Source organism: Mus pahari, chromosome 22, assembly GCF_900095145.1.
Source record: "Mus pahari chromosome 22, PAHARI_EIJ_v1.1, whole genome shotgun sequence".
Taxonomy (NCBI): Eukaryota; Metazoa; Chordata; class Mammalia; order Rodentia; family Muridae; genus Mus; species Mus pahari.
In genome coordinates this window covers 12,311,906-12,332,487 of record NC_034611.1, presented here as the reverse complement: position 1 = coordinate 12,332,487, position 20,582 = coordinate 12,311,906, and the positions used below count along the sequence as shown (strand labels likewise).

The 20,582-nt window shown below is 35.5% G+C and overlaps 1 protein-coding gene across 1 annotated transcript in view; it reads right to left on the bottom strand.

Moving 5' to 3' along the window:
- Positions 1-20,582, bottom strand: part of Rp1 (RP1 axonemal microtubule associated) — a 238,420-nt gene that overhangs the window by 139,416 nt on the left and 78,422 nt on the right. The window contains exons 4-5 of the mRNA XM_029533310.1: positions 17,045-17,208; positions 129-215 (exon numbers count right to left, since the gene is read on the bottom strand). Of these exons, the coding sequence (XP_029389170.1) occupies positions 129-215; positions 17,045-17,208 (251 nt within the window). The remainder of the gene's footprint in view (positions 1-128; positions 216-17,044; positions 17,209-20,582) is intronic.

Genomic DNA, 20,582 nt, shown 5'->3' with positions numbered 1-20,582 from the left:
TTCTGTTGAGGAAAGCTTCAATGCCTCCATCAATTCACAGCACTTATAAAATGTCTCACTGAAACACGGTTCCTGGAAGGAATTTGCAGAAAAGTTCGTATAAAATATAAATGAAATTATATCCTTACCCCCTTACAGTGCCAGGAAGGGGAGTGTCCAGAATTTGTGTGGCCAACACGAATCTTAAAGGGCATTCCTATGTCCCCAACAGTAATCTAGAAAAGAGTCAAGAAAACATGATTTAGTTATACTTTTTTAAAAAAAGATTTATTTATTTTATGTATATGAGTACACTGTAGCTGTCAGACACAACAGAAGAGGGGATCAGATCCCACTACAGATGGTTGCGAGCCACCGTGTGGCTGGGAACTGAACTCAGGACCTCTGGAAGAGCATTCAGTGCTCTTAACCTCTGAGCCATCTCTCCAGCCCCTACTTATATTTTTTGATACAGCCCATGAAAGAACATTACATACTGTTATGGAGATCAGTTCATAAAGATATCAAAATGACAGCAAAAACACTCACAACAGAGTACTGAAACTAAAAAGCCAAAAACACTGTGCTATATACTAAATCCAGGGTCTCACATATGCTGAGAATATTCTGTACCATTAAGATACATGCTCATCCCAGTTAAACCCCAGATTTAACAAGACTGTGTAATGTAATAAAACACACAGTCCACTATAATAAACTGTAGAAATGTGGTTTAAGTAATAGATAAAATAAATAACAAGGGAATAACAAGCATACCAGATTGGCCTAATGTCTATCCAACATTCATTCAACATCAAATATATAAACTTCTCAAGTATGCATAGAACATTCATTAGTATAAGCCATGTGAAATATAGCACAACTAGTTCTTGAAATTTTAGACAGATTATGGATGGGCATGGTATTACACACCTGTAATTACAACACTCGGAAGGAAAAAGATTGAAAGTTTGAGGCCATTCTGGTCTTATGCAGCAAATTCAAAGCCAATAGTGCATACTAATACACTGACAAAAAGTAGAGGAGATTTTAAAAACAAATATGTTATAATATCACATCAAAACACAATGGAATATATCTAGAAATTATTATTAGAAGGAAAATTAGGGAAGTTATATGTAAAATCAACAGCATACTCTCAATTGCTTTATCAAACAAGAAATTTCACAGTAGTTATATAACACATGGAGATAAACTAAACCAAAGTACAACATATGGAAAAGTAGTGTAAGCAATTCTGAAAAGGAAATTCATGACTATTCCTCCATATATAAAACAGAGAAAAAAAAAACAACTTTCTATCTTAAAAGAAAGAGTGGGTAAATTTAACTTAATCTAGCAGAGGGAAAGAAATGATAAAAATTAAACTAATAAATATGTAATACAACAACAAAAGAATCTATCAAAAAAAACAGTTCTTCAAGAAAAAAAATCAATAGTAGCTCTTTGGCTAAGTCAGACAGAAGAATGATTTAAATTGGTAAAACCAAAAATTTAATATGGGACATTATGTTAAATTTTCACAAAAAATAGGGTTATAAAATTCTATATATAATTATAAAATACTGTATGTAACATCAACAAATTATATTTACTAGGAATAGCATTTACTAAAAATGCCAAAACTTACACCATAGTCAAGACAACAAGGTCTATGACAAGAGATTGGATTCAGAATTTTAAAACATAGCATCTAAGAAAAGCATAAGGCAAAAAACTATTCTACTGAATTCTACTAAATGTGAAATAACAGCAATTTTCTCTCATACTTTTCCAAGCACCAAAACAGGAGAGGTATTTCCTAAGGCCTTCTACAAGATCAGCACTACACTACTGTCAAACACAAAAGGAACATAATTAAAGAAAATAGCTAAACTCAAGCCCTAATAGACACAGGCACAGAAATCTGCAATGCTGGGAAGCTAAATATAGACACATATTGAAAAAAATATTCTAAGTTTTAACAAACTTGGATTCATTCAAGGAATGGGTATTGGTTAAACATAGAAATAATGTAACAAGAATAATATAGCAATAACATAACAGGTACTAAAAATAGGACAAGGAGGAGAAATATGTGTCAGAACATTGCTTAAAAATATGGACAAAAAAACACCACCTTTTCCTGGTATATTGGGTGTTATTGTTGGTGTTCAAAAAAGTAAAAGTAAAAAGGAACTCCCTAGCAATGATGTAAGGGCATTTATGTAAAACCCAATGATAATATCCTTAAAGATCAAAGATTGGCAATTGCTCCCAATCAGCAAGACTCCAAATTTTAGCACTTCTAGTTAGCAATGCACTGAAATTTTTAAGTAGAGCAATTTATCAAGAAAAAAAATTTAAGGATCCAAGTTAAAGAGAGAGAAAGCACATTAGAAATGGTTGTCAAGGGAGTTGACCACAGTCCTGTAACCTCCATTGTCTCACTCAGGGCTAGCCCTTAAGTTCTAAGGAGCCTTTCAGACCTGACCGACAACATCCTGCTTCCCTGTGGAAGCCTTCAGGGGCCCCAAGAACTGGCAGCTTGGAACATTGCCCCACCAGTCCCTTGCTGAGGGAGGTCTGCCTGAGGCACAGCCAGCAGTCAGGTACCCTGACCTCCAACGTCTGGCCTAAGGCTCCCCCTGCCTTCCGAAGAATCCATGCTGCCATCAGAATCATCCAGCCAACCCCAGGGAAAACCAGATGCCGGAAGAACAGCATTAGAACACAATCAACAAGACCCAGGTCAATTAGGCAACACCAGAACCCAGCTAGTCTTCATTAAACCCTGGATATCCTAATGAAATTAAAGCACAAGAAGATGATTTTAAATCCAATCTTATTAAGAGGATAGAGGCCTTTAAAGAGGAAATGAATAAATCTCTAAAAGAAAGACATTACCTCAGGAAAAAAGGGGGCTGGAAAATGGGTTTCCAAACAAATTCATCCAAGAAACAAGCTGGAGTACCCATTCTAATATCTAATAAAATAGACTTTCAACCAAAAGTAATCAAAGAGTTAGAGAAAGACACTTATACTCATCAAAAGAAAAATCTGCCAAGACGGCATCCCAATTCTGAACATCTATACACCAAATGAAAGGGCACCCACATTCATAAAAGAAACATTACTAAAACTTGAATCATACACTGATAGTGGGAGACTTCAACATCACACTCTCACCAATGGACAAGTCCTTGAGACAGAAACTAAACAATGAAATAATAAAGCTAACAGGTTATGATTCAAATGGACATAACAGATATCTATAAAACATTTTATCTCAGCACTTCATGGAACCTTCTCCAGAAATGACCATATAATCAGTCACAAAAACAACAAAACAAACAAACAAACAAAAAACCTCTCAACAGACACTGGAAGATTGAAATATACCCTTGGTAGATATCAGATCACTAGAGAATAACGTTGGCCTTCAACAACAACAGAAACAACAGAAAGCCTACATATTCATGGAAACTGAAATTTTCTCTACTCAATGAGTACTGGGTCGGGGAAGAAATAAAAAAATTAATAATTTTTAAAATTCAATGAAAATGAAGGCACAACATACCAGATGTATGGTACACAATGAAAACAGTCCTAACAAGAAAGCTCATGGGCTGGAAGGATGGCTCAGCAATTAAGAGCACCAACTGTTCTTCCAGAGGTCCTGAGTTCAATTCCCAGCAACCACAGGTGGCTTACAACCATCTGTAAGAGTTTCTGATGCTCTTTTCTGGTGTATCTGAAGACAGGGATGGTGTACTAATATACATAAAATAAATAAATAAATCTTTCTTTTTGAAAGAAAGAGAGAGAGAGAGAGAGAGAGAGAGAGAGAGAGAGAGAGAGAGAGAGAGAGAGAGAGAGAGAGAGAGAGAGAGAGAGAGAGAGAGAGAGAGAGAGAGAGAGAGAGAGAGGAAGGAAGGAAGGAAGGAAGGAAGGAAGGAAGGAAGGAAGGAAAGAAAGTTCACAGCACAAGTGCCTTCATAAAAAACTTGGAGAGCTCTCATACTAACAAATTAAAAGTACATCTGGAAACTCTAGAAGAAAAAGAAGCAACACATACAAGAGGAATAGTCTGCAGAAAATAATCAAACTCAAAGCTGAAATCAACCAGAAAAACACAAAGAAACAATGGAACTAAGAATTTGATAAAATCAGCAAGAGAGAGAAACCCTTAGCCAAACTAACTAAAAAGCAGAGAAAGTATCCAAATTAACAAAATCGAAAATAAAAAGGAGAGACCTAACAACAGACATTGCAGAAACTCAAAACATCATTAGGTCTTACTCCAAAAGCCTGTATGATACAAAATTGGAAAATCTAAATGAAACTGATGATTTTCTAGACAAATATCACTTCCCAAAGTTAAATCAAGATTAGGCAAACTATCTAAACAGTATTTCCCTAAGGAAATAAACATTTGGAAAGTATCCAAATTAACAAAATCGAAAATAAAAAGGAGAGACATAACAACAGACATTGCAGAAACTCAAAACATCATTAGGTCTTACTCCAAAAGCCTGTATGATACAAAATTGGAAAATCTAAATGAAATTGATGATTTTCTAGACAAATATCACTTCCCAAAGTTAAATCAAGATTAGGCAAACTATCTAAACTATCTAAACAGTATTTCCCTAAGGAAATAAACATTAACAGTTACCCACCCAAAAAGAACTCCAGGGCCAGATGATTTTAGCTCAGAATTCTACCAGACTTTAAAAGAAGAGCTAACACCAATACTCCTCAAATAATTCCACAAAATAGAAACAGAAGGAACATTGCCAAACACGTTATATGATGCCACAGTCACCCAGATACCTAGCCCACACAAAAACTCTACAAGAAAGAAAATTTCAGACCAATATCCCTTATGACTATTAATGCAAACATTCTCAACAAATATTCCCAAACCAAATCCAAGAACATAGCAAAGTTATCATATAACATGATCAAGTAGGCATTATGCCAGGGATATAGGGATGGTTCAATATATGAAAATCCATTGGTGTAATACACCATATAAACAAACTGAAAGGGGAAAAATCACATGATCATCTCATTAGATGCTGAAAAAAGCCTTTGACAAAATCCAACCTGCTTTCATGTTTAAAGTCTTGAAGAGATCAGGCACAATAAAGGCAACAAACAGCAAGACAGTACCCAACATCAAATTAAATGGAGATAATCTTGAAGCAATCGACTAAAATCCACTAAGTGGACTAAAAGTCCACTTTTTCCCTATGTCTTCAATATAGTACTTGATGTTCTAACTAGAGCAATAAAATAACAAAAGGAAACCAAGGGATATAAATTGGAAAGGAAAAAGAAAAAATATCTCTATTCACAGATCATATGATAGTACACATAAGGGACCCCAAAAGGTCTACCAGAGAACTCTTATAGCTGCTAAACACCTTTAACAAAGTGACTAGATACAAAATTAATTCAAAGAAATCAGTTGCCCTCCTTTATGCAAGCAATAAACAGACTGAGAAAGAAATTAGGAAGACAATACCCTTCACAGTAGCTACAAATAATATCAAATATACTGTTATAACTCTAACCAAGCAAGTAAAATATCTGTTTGACAAGATCTTCAACTCTCTGAAGAAAGAAATTAAGGAAGGTACCATAAAATGAAAGATGTTCCATACTCATGGATTGGAATGATTAACATAGTGAAAATAGCCGTCTTGCTAAGAGCAATCTACATATTCAATGCAATTCCCACCTAAATCCCAACACAATTCTTTACAGATCTTGAAATAACAATTTTCAACTTCATATGGAAAAAATAAAACAAAACAGAATAGCCAAAACAATCCTTAACAGTAAAAGAACATCTGGAGTATCACTCTCCCTAACCTCAAGCAACACTACAGAGCAATAGTAATGAAAACCGCATGGCAATGGTATAGAAAAAGACATATTGAACAATGGAATCCAATCAAAGACCCAGAAATAAACCTACACACTTGTGGACACTTGATTTTTGTCAAAGAAGCCAAACTATGCAATGGAAAAAGAATATCTTCAACAAATGATATTGGTCTAACTGGATGTCTACGTGTAGAATACAAAATACATCCATATTCACCACCCTGCATAAAGCTCAAGTCCAAGTGGATCAAGAACTCAACATGAAATGGGATATACTAAATCTAATAGAAGAGAAAGTGGGAAATAGCCTTAAACACATTGGTGCAAGAGACAGTTTCCTGAACAGAATGTCAATGACTCAGGCTCTAAGATCAACAATTGATAAAGGTGACCTTAAAAATCTGAAAAGCTTCTGTAAGTCAAAGGACACTGTCAATAGGACAAAATTGCAGTCTACAGATTGGGAAACGATCTTCTTCACTAATACTACATCTGACAGAAAGCAAATATCCAAAATATATAAAGAGCTCAAGAAATTAGACACCAAAAAAACAAATAAACCAATTTTAAAAATGGAGTACAGAGCTAAACAGAGAATTCTTGAAAGAGGAATCGTGAATAGCTAAGAAGAACTTATGTTCAGTATCCTTAATCATCAGGGAAACGCTAATCAAGATAACTGACATTCCACCTTACACCAACCAGAATGGCTAAGATCAAAACCTCAAGGGCCTGCACATGCTGTTAAAGTTGTGGAACAAAGGGAACACTCCTCAATTGATGGTTGGATTACAAACTTGTACAACCACTCTGAAAATCAATCTGGCAGTTTTTCAGAACATTAGGAACAGTTCTACACCAAGACACAGCTATACCACTCCTGAGCATGTACCCAAAAGAAGCTCCACCATCCGAGAAGAACACTTGCTCAGCTATGTTTGTAGTAACTTTCTTTGTAATAGCCAGAAACTGAAAACAACCTAGATGTCCCTCAAATGAAGAATGGATAAAGAAAAGTTGGTTCATTTACACCAAATATCAATCATGAAAAACTTCTGATAATGATGGAAGCTCTTAGCACTAGAACCCCATCTGGCTTGTATCAAGGCAGGCTAGTGCATGCTGCCAGGCTCTTTGGGTTCATATAAGCATCATTCAGCCTTGTTATGTCTGGAAGACATTGTTTCCTTGGTGCCACCATGCCCTCTGTCATGTACACTCTTACTGCCTCCTCTTCTGCATATTTTCCCAATCCCTGAGGGGAGGGGTTTAATGAAGGAATCCCATTAAGGAGTGTATGTTCCAAGGTCTTGCACTCTCAGAACATTGTCCAGTTGTAGGTCTCTGTGGTAGTACCCATCTCCCGCAAGAGGAAGCTTCTCTGATGATGGCTAAGCAAGGTATTGATCCATGGGAATAGCAAAATACCATTGGGAGTCACTTAGTTACTATGTTCCTGTACCAGAAATTTAATATAGTATATAGTTTTCCCCTAGGCACATGGCATATCCAGACTCAGGATCTGAGTCACCCAGTGTCAGGAAGCCATTCCATCTTATAGAGTGGGCATTAAATCCAATCAGAAGGTGGTTGGTTACTTATACAATGCTTGTGCATTACTGAATCAAGATATCATGCAGGCAGATCATCTTTGTAGATAGCAGGATTTGTGTCTGGGTTAATGATTACCTTCTCTTCTAGTATCCTGTATAGTAACTTTCAGTACTATGAACAGTAGTCATTATGGGTGAAGACTCTAGTTAGAACCAGGTTGATTTCTCCATGTCAATGAGCTATGTAAGTGTTGTCTTTGGCAACAGGACCTTGTCATCCATTTGTGGAGAGTGATCAATAGCCTTAGTAGTAGCCTAGGTCATTCAGTGCTACTCATGGGACCCTTTGGCCAAGAATTCAATTAGATATAAATTGTTCCTGGCACTGGAAGTTTCACTTAGTAGTGAAAGATGTCTACTTGAGGTTTTGTCTCTTCCATTATTTAGTGATTCCATTTAGATTTCTTTCATATACGTACATATTTTAAGAAGGTTCTACTCCAGTGTGTTTCTATATGACTCCTCAAATAACCCTTAGTGTGGGTTGTTCCTCCTTATATTCCCTCCTTTGCCCACCCTTCCTTTCTTCTCTGTGTTTAATTATACTGGTCCAGTCTATCCCTTGTCTCTTTATAACTATATAATTTATCTCCCTATCCTTGAGAGACCCTCCCTGCCCCACCTCTCTTACTCTATACTTAACCTTTGTAGCTACAGAGATTGTAGCATCCCAACTGAAGGCTTAAAAGATAACATCTATGTATAAGAGAATACACATAATATTTGTCTTTTCAGGAGACTATGTTACATCACTTGGAATAATTTTTTTCTAGCTCCATCCATTTAGATGTGAATATAATGTTTTCCTTTATATCAGCGAATAGTATTCAATTGTATACTATGTAAATGTATATTTTTTCATTATTCATTTGCCTGTTCCATTCATTCATGGATATCTAGTTCCATTATGAATATAACAGCAATGAACATGTATGACCAAGTGTCTCTGTAGAAGGAATTAGAATCTGTGCATGTCCAAGAGCAATATATTTGGGTTGTGGAGTAGATCTATTCCAAGATTCATGAGGAATCACCACACTGATGTCCATACTGGCTGTGCAAGTAAGTATATACTTCTAACAGCATTGAATAGGTTCTCCCCTTTCCCTTTATGCTTGCCAGCATAAGCTGTCATTTGTTTTATTGATTTTGGACATTCTTACTGGTGTAAGATGAAATCTCAAAGTAGTTTTGATTTATGTTTTCCTGATGACTAAAGATGTCGAAATTTTCTTTCTGTGTTTCTATGCCATTTACTTTTCATCTTTTGAGAAATCTCTGCTTACTTCTGTGGTCCAATTTTTAATAGAGTTATTTGTTTCCTTGATGTCCAGTTTTTTAAGCTCTTTATATATTTTACATTATTATATTATTAACTCTCTATTAGATGTATAATTGTTAATTTCTTTTTATATTTTATAGTCTGCTTCTTTGTGCAAATGATGGCATACTTTTCCATACTGAAGCTTTTTAGTTTCATGAGGTCACTTAGTGCATGCACTATGAAGGTCTTGTTCAGAAAGTCTTTCCTATGCCCATGAGTTCATATCTATTCTTTGCTTTCTCTTTAATTAGAATATGAGTGTCTGATCTTCTGTTTAGGTGATTGATATATCTAGGTTGAGTTTTTTCTAAGGTGATTAATATGGATTTACTATTATTCCTCTATATCCAGTTGGACCAGCATTACTTGTTAAAGATGCCACATTTTTCCAGTATTGTTTGTTTGTTTGTTTGTTTGTTGTTTTGGCTTCTTTGCCAATAATCAGGTGTCCATGGGTGGTTAGAGTTAAGTCTGTATCTTCAATTTGATTCTATAGGTCAGTGTGTTTATTTTTGTGCGAATACCATACTGGTTTTATTACTATAGCTCTGTAGTACCACTTGAGACCAGGGATGGTGATACCTCTAGCAGTTCTTTTGTTATTCAGGATTATTTTAGTTATCCAGGTGGTGGGGTGTGAGGTTCCAAAAGGCCACACCAGGTGCTCGCTGTAAGAACATGTTGCATATATTTAATGTATTCTGATATTGTCCCCAATTGTTCTATTTTGTACCCCTGCCATTTCTATCAATCTTCTGAACTAACCTCCTTACTTTTCTCTTCTTCCTTCTTTTCCCCTCTCTTCTTCCTCCACCCTTCTTTCTCTGCTACTTGCATATCAAATGTAGTTCTCAGCTACTTCTCCAGCACCATGCTTACCCACATGTTACCATTCTTCCTGCCATGATCATAATGGACAAATCCCCTAAAACTGTAAGCCAGCTACCAGTTAAATGCTTCCTTTTATAAGAGTTGCCTTGGTCACAATGTCTCTTCATGTAAATAGCACAATAACTAACACAATATCTTAAAGTTTTAATTATACAACTTTTTTATTTGCTTGGTTGGAGTTACTACAAGGTAATTGTTTTTGTTTGTTTGTTTGTATGTTTTTGCAGATACTGTAAAAAGTATTATTTCTTGTTTGGTTGGAGTCCCCAGCTTCTCCCCCCTCCCACATGATCCAGAAAATTTCATTTCCTCCCTTTCCCTTCAACCCCACCCTCTAGGAAAGTCTCAGAGCAGAAAAGACATATAAAAGCACAATCCCACATTCCTGACATTCCTGACAGGTGTCCCAAAGTCCTTCACCTGTAGTCATAAGCCACTGAAGCTCTCTCCCAAACCCCCACAGTCTACAAGATGCTCCCATGCCACAATCTGCCTTCACCTTCTTCTGATGTCTTCCCCTGGAATTGGTGAATTTACCCAGGAGCCCATTTCCAAATAAACCTGCCTTTTTTTCTTTTTTAATCTTTAATTCATCTGAACTGGTTTATTTCTTTGGCAGAGAAATCATCTTGGTGCAGAACCAGGGAGAAATTGAGTCCCCAGCAGGTGACCCTAGACTTTCTTGGCCAGATTTCTTTCTTAGTCCATGTATCATTTATAAGAAGGAAAGCTATGGTTTTGTGTGTGTGTAAATTTTGTATCCTGTTACTTTACTGTGGAAGTTTTCTAGTGGAGTCTTTTTGAGTCACTTTTGTATAAAATCCTATCATCTACAAATGGAGATACTTTTAACTACTTTCTTTCCTATTTGTGTCCCCTTAACCTCCTTCAGTTGTCTTATTACAATAGATAAGACTTCTAGTACTATATTGAATAGGTATGGGGAGAGTGAACATCCTTGTATTGTTCCTAAGTTTAGTGGAAATGCTTTGAGTTTTTCTCCATTTAGGATGACCGTGTCAACGAGCTTTCTGATTATTGTCTTTATCATGTTGAGGCATGTCCCCTGTATTTCTATTCTCTACAGGAATTTGATTATGGATGCATTTTAGCCTCTGTCAAAGGACTTTTATGGTTTTAATGAGATGATCATGTGGTTCCTCTTTCATTGAGCTTATGTGGTATATTGCGTTAATGTATTTACATAAGTTGAACCATCCCTGCATCTCTAGGATACAGTCAGTCTACTTGATCATAGTAGATATTCTTTTTGATTTGTTATTGGATTGAGAGCTGCTAAATATATTCTCATAATGGAAGTTTGTAATTTTCTTTCTTTGTTGAATCTTTGTGTGGTTTAGGTATTAGGGTAATAGTGACTTCATAAAAGGAATTAGAAAGTGTCCTTAAGTTTCTAATTTGTAGAATAATATCAGGAGTATTTGCATTAGTACTTTGAAGGGCAGGTTGAATTCTGCACTAAATTAATCTGCCACTGGGAATTTTTTGGTTGGGAAACTTTTAATAACTGCTTCCTTTTTCTTAGTTGTTAGGGGTCTCCTTAGCTTGCTTATTTAATCTTGCTTCAACTTTGGTAAGTCTGATAAGTCATATATATCAAGAAATCTACCCACTCTTTTAGGTTTTCCAGTTTAGTGAAGCACAGATTTTTTTAAGTATCTCCTTATAATTCACTGAATACTCTTAGTGTCTCTTGGGACGTCCACCTTTTGAGCTCTAGTTTTATTCATTTATGTCTCCTCTTTTAATTTGACTAAGGTTTTGTCAACCTTATTGATTTATCAAAGAACCAAGTCTTTCTTTCATTGATCCTTTCAATGGGTTTTGGTTTGCTTGCTTCTTTCTCACTAATTGATTTCAGCCATGAGTTTACTTCTTACAGTTACTCTTGTGTTTTATTTCTTCTTTTTGGTTTTAGGGCTTTCAAGTGAGCTATCAAATTGCTCTGAGAGTGCTTGACTTTTTCCTTTTATTGATTTTTTTTCATAAAATACATTTTGGTTATGGTTTCCCCTCTCTCAACTCCTCCAAGTTCCTCCCCACCTCCCTTCCCCTACAAATCCATACCCTTTCTATCTCTTGCTAAAAAGCAGTTACCCAACAAATAATAATAAAATAAAATAAAACAAACTGGAATAGGACTAAGTCAACAAACAGAATGAAGAGAACCAAAGAAAAGATAGGAGAAACATATACACATAGAAACACAAATTCACATACAGTAAAATTTCATGAAAACACAAAACCAGAAGCTACAATACATGAGCAAAAGATCTCTAAGGGGGAAAAGATGTCTGGCACAAAATTAATAGACAGAACATGCAAAAATGCCACTGAGTTCACTGAGCTTGTTAGGTCTTGGCCATCTATTGTTGGGCATGAGGCCTACCCATAAGAGATGTTTGAACTGGTAATAAGAACACATGCTCCACTATGTTCATAGCAGCCTTATTTATAATAGCCAGAGGCTGGAAAGAACCCAGATGTCCCTCAACAGAGGAATGGATACAGAAAATGTGGGACATTTACACAATGGAATACTACTCAGCTATTAAAAACAATGAATTTATGAAATTCCTCGGCAAATGGATGGATCTGGAGGATATCATCCTGAGTGAGGTAACCCAATCACAAAAGAACTCACATGATATGCACTCACTGATAAATGGATATTAGCCCAGAAACCTAGAATAACCAAGATACAATTTGTAAAACACATGAAACTCAAGAAGAACAAAGACCAAAATGTGGACACTCCGCCCCTTCTTAAAATTGGGAACAAAACTCCCTTGGAAGGGGTTACAAAGTTTGGAGCTGAGACTAAAGGATGGACCATACAGAAACTGCNCCACCCAGGGGTCCATCCCATAATCAGCCACCAAANNCAGACACTATTGCATATGCCAGCAAGATTTTGCTGAAAGGACCCTGATATAGCTGTNTCTTGTGAGGCTATGCCAGTGCCTGGCAAACACAGAAGTGGATGCTCACAGTCAGCTATTGGATGAAACACAGGGCCCCCAATAGAATAGCTAGAGAATGTACCCAAGGAGCTGAAGGGGTCTGCAACCCTATAGGTGGAACAACAATATGAACTAACCAGTACCCCCAGAACTCATGTCTCTAGCTGCATATGTAGCAGAAGATGGTCTAGTCACCCATCATTGGGAAGAGAGGCCCCTTGGGCTTGCAAACTTTATAAGCCCCAGTACAGGGGAACACCAGGACCAAGAAGGGGGAATGGGTGGGGAGGGGAGCAGGCAGGAGGGTATAGGGGACTTTGGGAATAGCATTTGAAATTTAAATGAAGTAAATACCTAATAAAAATTGAAAAAAATAAAAATAAAAAAAATTTTAAAAAGAGTAATTAGTTTCTCCAGTGAGACTTCCTTGGAGAAAACTAACTTTTCATTTATAAGAGGTTATCAGTTGGAGAAAGCTTCAGTGTTAAGGATCAGAGCAAGTGTCTACTTCCCCTCTCAGTCTTAGGAACCCATCTAGTGCAGCCCCAGGAAGCCCCAGTTCATCCTGCCACAGTTTCTGTAAGGTCATATAAAATTGCTCCAGTTTTTGTCTGTTTGTTTGTTGGTTGGTTCATTTTTTGTTTTCTTATGCAGGCGCTTGATACTATGAACTTGCTTCTTAGTATTGGCTTCATTGTATCACATAAGTTTGGGTTATTGTATTTTCATTTAAATTAATTTGAAAAAGGTTTTGATTTCCTTCTCAATTTCTGCATTCCCTATTTCTATTCAGTTGGGATTTGTTAACTTTCCATGAGTTTCCAAGCTTTCAGTTGTCTCTGTCATTTATGTCTAACTTTAATCCATGGTGATCAGGTAAGGTACTGGTGTTATTTCAATTTTCTTATTTCTGTTGAGACTTGCTTTTTGTCTAATTCTGTGATGAACTTTAGGGAAAGTTCCACGAGCTTCTGAGAAGAAGACATATTTTTTCATATTTGGGTGAAATGCTTTGTAAATACCTGCAAGGACCATTTGATTTATGACATCCTTCAGCTCATTAGCTTTCTGTTCAGTTTTTGTCTAGATGACCTGTCTTTGGTGAGAGTGAGGTATTGAAGTCTCCCACTACCAGTGTGCATAAGTCAATGTGTGATTTTTATCTGTAGTAGTGTATCTTTCCCAAACTTGGGTGTTCATATGTTTCGTGTATAATGTTTAGAATTACAACATTGTCCAGATAGATTTTTTTTTTTTTACTTTGCTGAGTATGTAATGTCTTTCCCTATTTCTTCAGGTTAGTTTTGGTTTGAAGTCTATTTTGGCAGATATAAAAATGTCTATACCAGCTTCCTCATTGGGTTCATTTGTTTAGAATATCTGTTTCAGTCCTTTTAACCTGTGGTGATGTCTCTCCTTGAGAGTATAACATGTTCCTTGGATTCAGCAGAAATATGGATCCTGTTTTCAATCAAACCTGTTCTTTGTCACTTAATTGAGGAAATAAGGCCATTAATACTGTTAGTTATCAGTATTTGTAGCAGCATTTATTAATTCCTATTGTTTTTGTTGTTATACTATGGGTTTTATTTTCTTTTGATTTACTATTTTAGGATTATTTATTTCTTGTGTATTCTTGAATATAGTTAACCTCTTCAGACTGAAGTTTCCAGTTAGTGCCTTCTGTAATGCTGGGTTTCTGGATAGATACTGCTTAAATATTGTTTTATTGTAGAATATTTCTCTTTCCTTGAATAATGTGATTGATAGTCAGGGCTGGCATTTGTGACCTCTTGGAGTTTATAGAACAGGACCTTCTGGGTTTTAGTCTCCACTGAGGAATCAGATGCTTTTGAATGGGGCTGTCTTTATGCATTACTTGATCTTTTTCCAAATAGCCTTTAATATTTTTCTTTGTTCTTACATTTATTATTTTTATTCCTATGTGTCATAGGAAATTCCTTTTCTTTTCTTTCTTTCTTTTTTTTGTTTTTTGTTCTGTTTTGTTTTGTTTTTTGAGACAGGGTTTCTCTATATATAGCCATGGCTGTCCTGGAACTCACTTTGTAGACCAGGCTGGCCTCGAACTCAGAAATCTGCCTGCCTCTACCTCCCAAGTGCTAGGATTAAAGGCATGCGCCACCACCACCCAGCCGGAATTCCTTTTCTTATTATGTCTATTTGGTGTTCAGTACGCTTCTTATGCCCTTCTAGGTACCTCTTTGTTTAGGATTGGAAATATTTCCTCCATACATTTTTTTAAAAATATCTTCTCTGCCTTTATTCTAGTTATTTTTTCTCCTTCCTCTATTTCGATTACTTATTGATGTTTTCATGATGTCTCAGATTTTCTGGATGTTTGATACTTGTTTTTTGCTTTTGTTTTTGTTTTGTTTGTTTGTTTGTTTTTAGATTTCACGTTGTCTCTAACTGGATTATCCATTTCCTCTACTTGTCTTCGATGCCAGAGACTGTCTCTTCCATGTTCCGTGTCTTATACTGTATTGATGAGGCTTACCACTGAGGGTTTTGCTTGATATACTAAATTTTTCATTTTCAGTTCTATTTTAGTTTGGGTTTTCTGTAGTGGCTCTATTTCTACTTTCTAGTCTTGAATTGCTTTTCATTCTCCTGTTAGTATTCTCACAGTCTCATTATTTATTTCTTCTTTAAGGTCCCGAAAGTGTCATAATTGCTATTTTAAAGTCCTTATCTTGTGCTTCAGCTATATGGTACTTCTCAGGACCTTATGTAGTAGGGTTACTCGGTTCTGGTGAAGGCACAGTTGTATGCTAGTGTCTACACATCTAGTGTTGTGATGGTTGATCTGATTCTAGTTGGCAATGTCTGGTCTTGTCTTTGTTAGATTGGCATTCCTTTCCTTGGTTTCTGTTGCCTCTTCTAGCTCTTAAGAAATTGTGGTAGCTACGGGTTACTTGGTAGAGAGAGCTTCTGCAGGTTATGTGAACTGGGGGAGAAACTAAATGGCGTGTTGTGGAAGAGTTAAGGGTATCTTATCCACATGAAAAGGCAGGATATTCAGCAAGTTAGAGGTACAGTAGGGAAAAGAATCTACAAGAAGATTGCAGTAAGGCAAAGAATAATTTAAAGAGACAGGGATGCAAGGCCTAGAGAATCCTGAGTCTGAACCAAGAGTTGGAGTCTCCACTGAGTGGAGTGGAGGTGGGAGAAGATGTACCTGTAAGCGGATAATGTTACCAGGCTGAGGTGAGAATAGAGTGATCATAATGGAAGATAGGAAGCTGAGTCCCTACCAAGTATGGCCAATGAATGTCTCCAGAAAAAGTGTTCTGGGTACCTGGGACTGACACAAAGGAACAGAGATGCACTAGAAGCTGGTGCTGAGAGAGTCTATAGGAAGGACGAAGTCTGGGTTGACATCAAGTTTTGATGGAGTCCACAGGGAATGGGGGTACAATAAGAGGGTAGTCCCCTACAGGTCTTAGAAGAAACTGGGATACTAAAATGGAGAACAGGAAGGAAAGTGAAATTGGCCATCTGACTCCCAGCCTGTTGTGGCTAAGACTTTATTTTTCAAATATTTAAACTCACCAAAAATACAAGAAAAAAAAATCTCTTGATTGATATTAAACATATGAAAAGATAGTTTATAATGATTATAATGCTCCCAAATACTTCAGTGATTCTTGTAAAAAAAAATAGTCTAAATAAACAGGTTATAGTAAACAAAACTCTGAGAATTATAGCAAGGTGAATGTCCTAGGAATATGGAAATATTTAAAAGACCTATCCTATTCTGACTATGATTTTATTTTTTTCACCAGATATAATGCAAGCTTATATATCTACACAGAAATGATGAAGTCCTTGTGAACTTGTGATAATGTTTGGCTCATTCCAAGTTTTACTTTAACTTCTGGTATTTCTAACTGCAATTTAATTACATGGCATTAGTTGCCCCTGCTTCATATTTTCTACTTTCTGGATTCTGGTCATAGTATACCTAGCCATGACCTGATAACTTGACAAAAGGTAAAAAGTAGAATAAGAACAACAACTTTTGTCGTCATTAGTTAATGATTTACCTTAACTTTGAACCTTATCTAAAGAGGTAGAATAACATAATGACAGTCAATAATATAGAAACAAAAACTATTAAACATAAAGTATTTCTTTCTAGCTATTGTTTCTTCCCATGTGGCGGATTTACTTGTAAATCTGCTAGAACAAAAACAGTCATGAATTTAATTGATCATCTACAAGATTTATGGTGTTTAATAGGAAGAGCACAACTGACCAGCTGAAATCATTCCAAAGCTCCCACCAGCTGTATCATTTCATTAGTTGGCTTTTAACTATACTTTATGACTTACAGTAAAGTTGTCTTCATGTCCATCCTGAAACCGAGTCCCATCTCTTCCATAAAGATATATAGGTGCTGAACTCCTACAGTGTCCATATAACACAATATAAATCTGGGAGCTGGTTCCTGCATTTGGAAAGTCACTTGTGTTTATTGAAACTTTCCAGTTTCCACCTGCAGAAGCACAAATAACACACGATGTCATTGCAAGCCATTATAAAGACAGGGTTCAAGGCAGATAAAAATTACCTCTTTTCAACTCATCTTGAAAAGTGTCATAACACTGGGTTTTAAATTTGGTTCTAAAAATTCTCAGGATAATTGTCCAAACTAATTGTGATTAAAAATATTTCACAGAGTAAATTTCAGAATAAGGATAGAGAGTATTAATTTCTTGTTGTTGATCATGCGTGAACCCTGAGTCACTATAATACTTCCATGAAACTTCCAGTATTTTGATAAAATATGTATGTCCAGAATTAAATATTTTTATATATGTACTCTCTTAAGTAGTCAGAAAGAATTTGAGACATATTGCACCCATTATTTTAACTGTCCAGAATAACAGATAACACTGAGCCCCACAACAAAGAAAACACTGTTCTTTCTTTTGCATGCAAAAGTGATGCTATAAAATAAATGACTCATATACAATAAATGTCACAGTATCTTACTACAGTTTCATTTTAATTTTGCCAGGTGTTTTGGAGCTTAAACATCTGAAATGTAACCAACATATTAATCAGTGAGAAATTAGAGAGCACACTTACAATTTTACAAAACAAAAATAATAAATTCAGAAACAGAGATTCAAATAAGATTCTGTTCATTAAACTGTAAATTTTTTGTTCCGAATTTGAAGTAAAATATATTTTACATTCAATAGTTATAATAAATAATCAAATCCTAAATTTAAATTCTAATAATATGCCAAATAAATGCTATATTTGTGAAACTCTACCTTAAAACTCAAATTTTTACTTTACTTGTCCAACACAGGTTAAAAAGCCACACTAGTCTACTATATCATCTTGGTGATGTTCCTTTTGTTAAAAATAATTTCTTTTATTAGTAGATGATAACAATAGCAGAAATAGTTAAATGTCAAGAAATTAGAGCTGGAGGACTTTAGCTGTTGCTGGTAGATTGCAAGGATATTGGTGCTTGAGGGAATAAAGTATAACTGTGTTTTCAACCACTACCACCATAGAAATGCAAGAAGTCTCACAGAGAATTGACTGCTAGATGTGCATGGGCCAAATCAATAGGGAAAGAAATTACATTTCCAACAACTAAGATGCAAAAGGTTAAAACATATAAAAACAGACATTTTAAAAATAATGAAATGTGCTGTTTACTAAAGATAGCTGTACCTCCATAAATCATTGAGATATTGCTAGGTATCCAGTGTCTATGGAGGAGGAATTAGGACACACAAAATTTCTTCATTCTTAATTTTCTTGTGGTCTACATAAAAATACATACCAAAAAGGGAAAAGTAATGTAAAACTTTTTTTATTATAAGATAGTGGTAAGGCAAGACCAATCACACACAAGCTAACTAAATAAAAACTAAAGAGAACAACAAAGAAGCCACAGGAGGCATGCAACCCACATTAATAAAAAAAAAAAGAAAAAAATGATATCTATTATCTTTACAGACTGTACACTCAATGATGAGCAAACAGAAGGCTTGAAGTATCCAAGGTATGTATAACCTATCTTTTCCATAAGGAAGGGAGAAAGAATGGAATGTAAGCTAAAAATTAGAAATATGCTTCCATATTCATATAACTCATAGGGTCCAAAGATAGTCTGTTGAAAAGGTGAATAAGTAGATTAGAATAAAGCAGAATGCAGGTGTGGGTAGATACCTTGATAAAATCCTAAAACATTTCTATACGAAATTAATAAAAATCCTAATTCTATCTTTAGAAAATATACACCAAAAAGAAAATATACACCTATAGTATATACATCTATAATATAAAACTTGTATTAAAAAAGAGGACCAAAAGCTTCCATTCATTAAAAACAACATCAATTCTACACAACCTTTCAGAATAGTATCAAAATCATTATATAAGCATACTATTCTGATATCAAAACTAGAAGAGAAAGTATTATTAGAATATCAAATATAGCAAAATATATGCAAAAGTATCATAACAAAAATGATTGCTTATGAAATATGAAATTCATACTGGCTCTACAAAAATAAAAAAACTACACAGGAATATTAGGAAGAAGCTTAACCTTCAAGTGTATGCCAGGAATAAAATTTTTTAATTTTCTGAAATTGATCAATATAGTTCATCACATGAACAGAATAAAAGAATACATAAATTTTTACCCTGCTTCACTTCTCATTTGTAATATGTAAGTTAAAGCCACAGGGAGGTACAACAGTGCTGTAAGCAGCAGGAACAGCAGGGCAGGAAAAGCAACCTAGAATGGAGGAGAAGCTGGATATGTCAACATGGTGCAAAAGGAAACAATTCCATAACTTAGAAACAGTTCTACAGTTTGTTACAGGGTCAAACAAATATAAAATATATCCATGAAGTTCTGGTGACTTCCCTAAAATAATAGATTGTACTTTTCCATAAATTTTCCTAACCGTTTTGTTCACAAAGGCCAAAGTTTGGGGTGAATCATATCAACAGTTACTAAATAGCAAATTGAATCTTCAACGAAAAATATGTTTGGTTCCTTATTCCCGCTACTTGTAAGAATGACTTTATTTGGAAACAGGAAAACTGCAAATACAATTGAAATGTAAATCCAAATAAATTCATACTCAAACATCCCAGAAATTTGGAAGACAAGGAGCTGCTTTTATGCGAATCAGTTAAAGAGAAGAATTGGCTTAAGAACAGATTCCATTCCAATATTGGAAGGCTTCTGCGTCAGTTCTATCTCTATCTCTTCAAGTCCTATGTCTAATATGTGTGATGTCTTCAACAATATGGTGTTACTTCCAAGTTCTGGGAAGCAACCAAGGGCAAGGAGAATAGCCTAGTATTGTTTTGGAAATGGTTTAGACACCACTGTCAACTCAAAGGCAAGTTTCCCCACTTTCAGAGGCTGGACCACCTACACTCCCACCAGCAGGCAACCGGTCTTCACCTTTCCTCACATGACGCCAACCATTTGTTATCCTTCATGCTTTTTCACCTTAATCATTCTTACTGGAATAATATAAAATCTCAAAGTAATTATAATTTGCATTTCCATTATAACTAAGGATGTTAAGTCTTTGAATGTTTCTCAGCCATCTGTATTTCATCTTTTCATAACTCTGTTTACTTCGATGTTCATTTTTAGTGGGCTGTTTGTTTTCTTGATGTTTAGGGTTTTTTGGGGGGTTCCTTATATATTCTAGATCCAAATGCTCTCTCAGATGCATAGCTAATAAAGACCATTTATTATTCTTTTGGTTCCCTCTTCACTTGAATGATTTGCTTTTTTAATAGAAGCTTTTGAGTTTCCTGTTATCCCATTTATTAATTGTTGGTCTTAATTCCATTGTTATCAGGGTCTTGTTC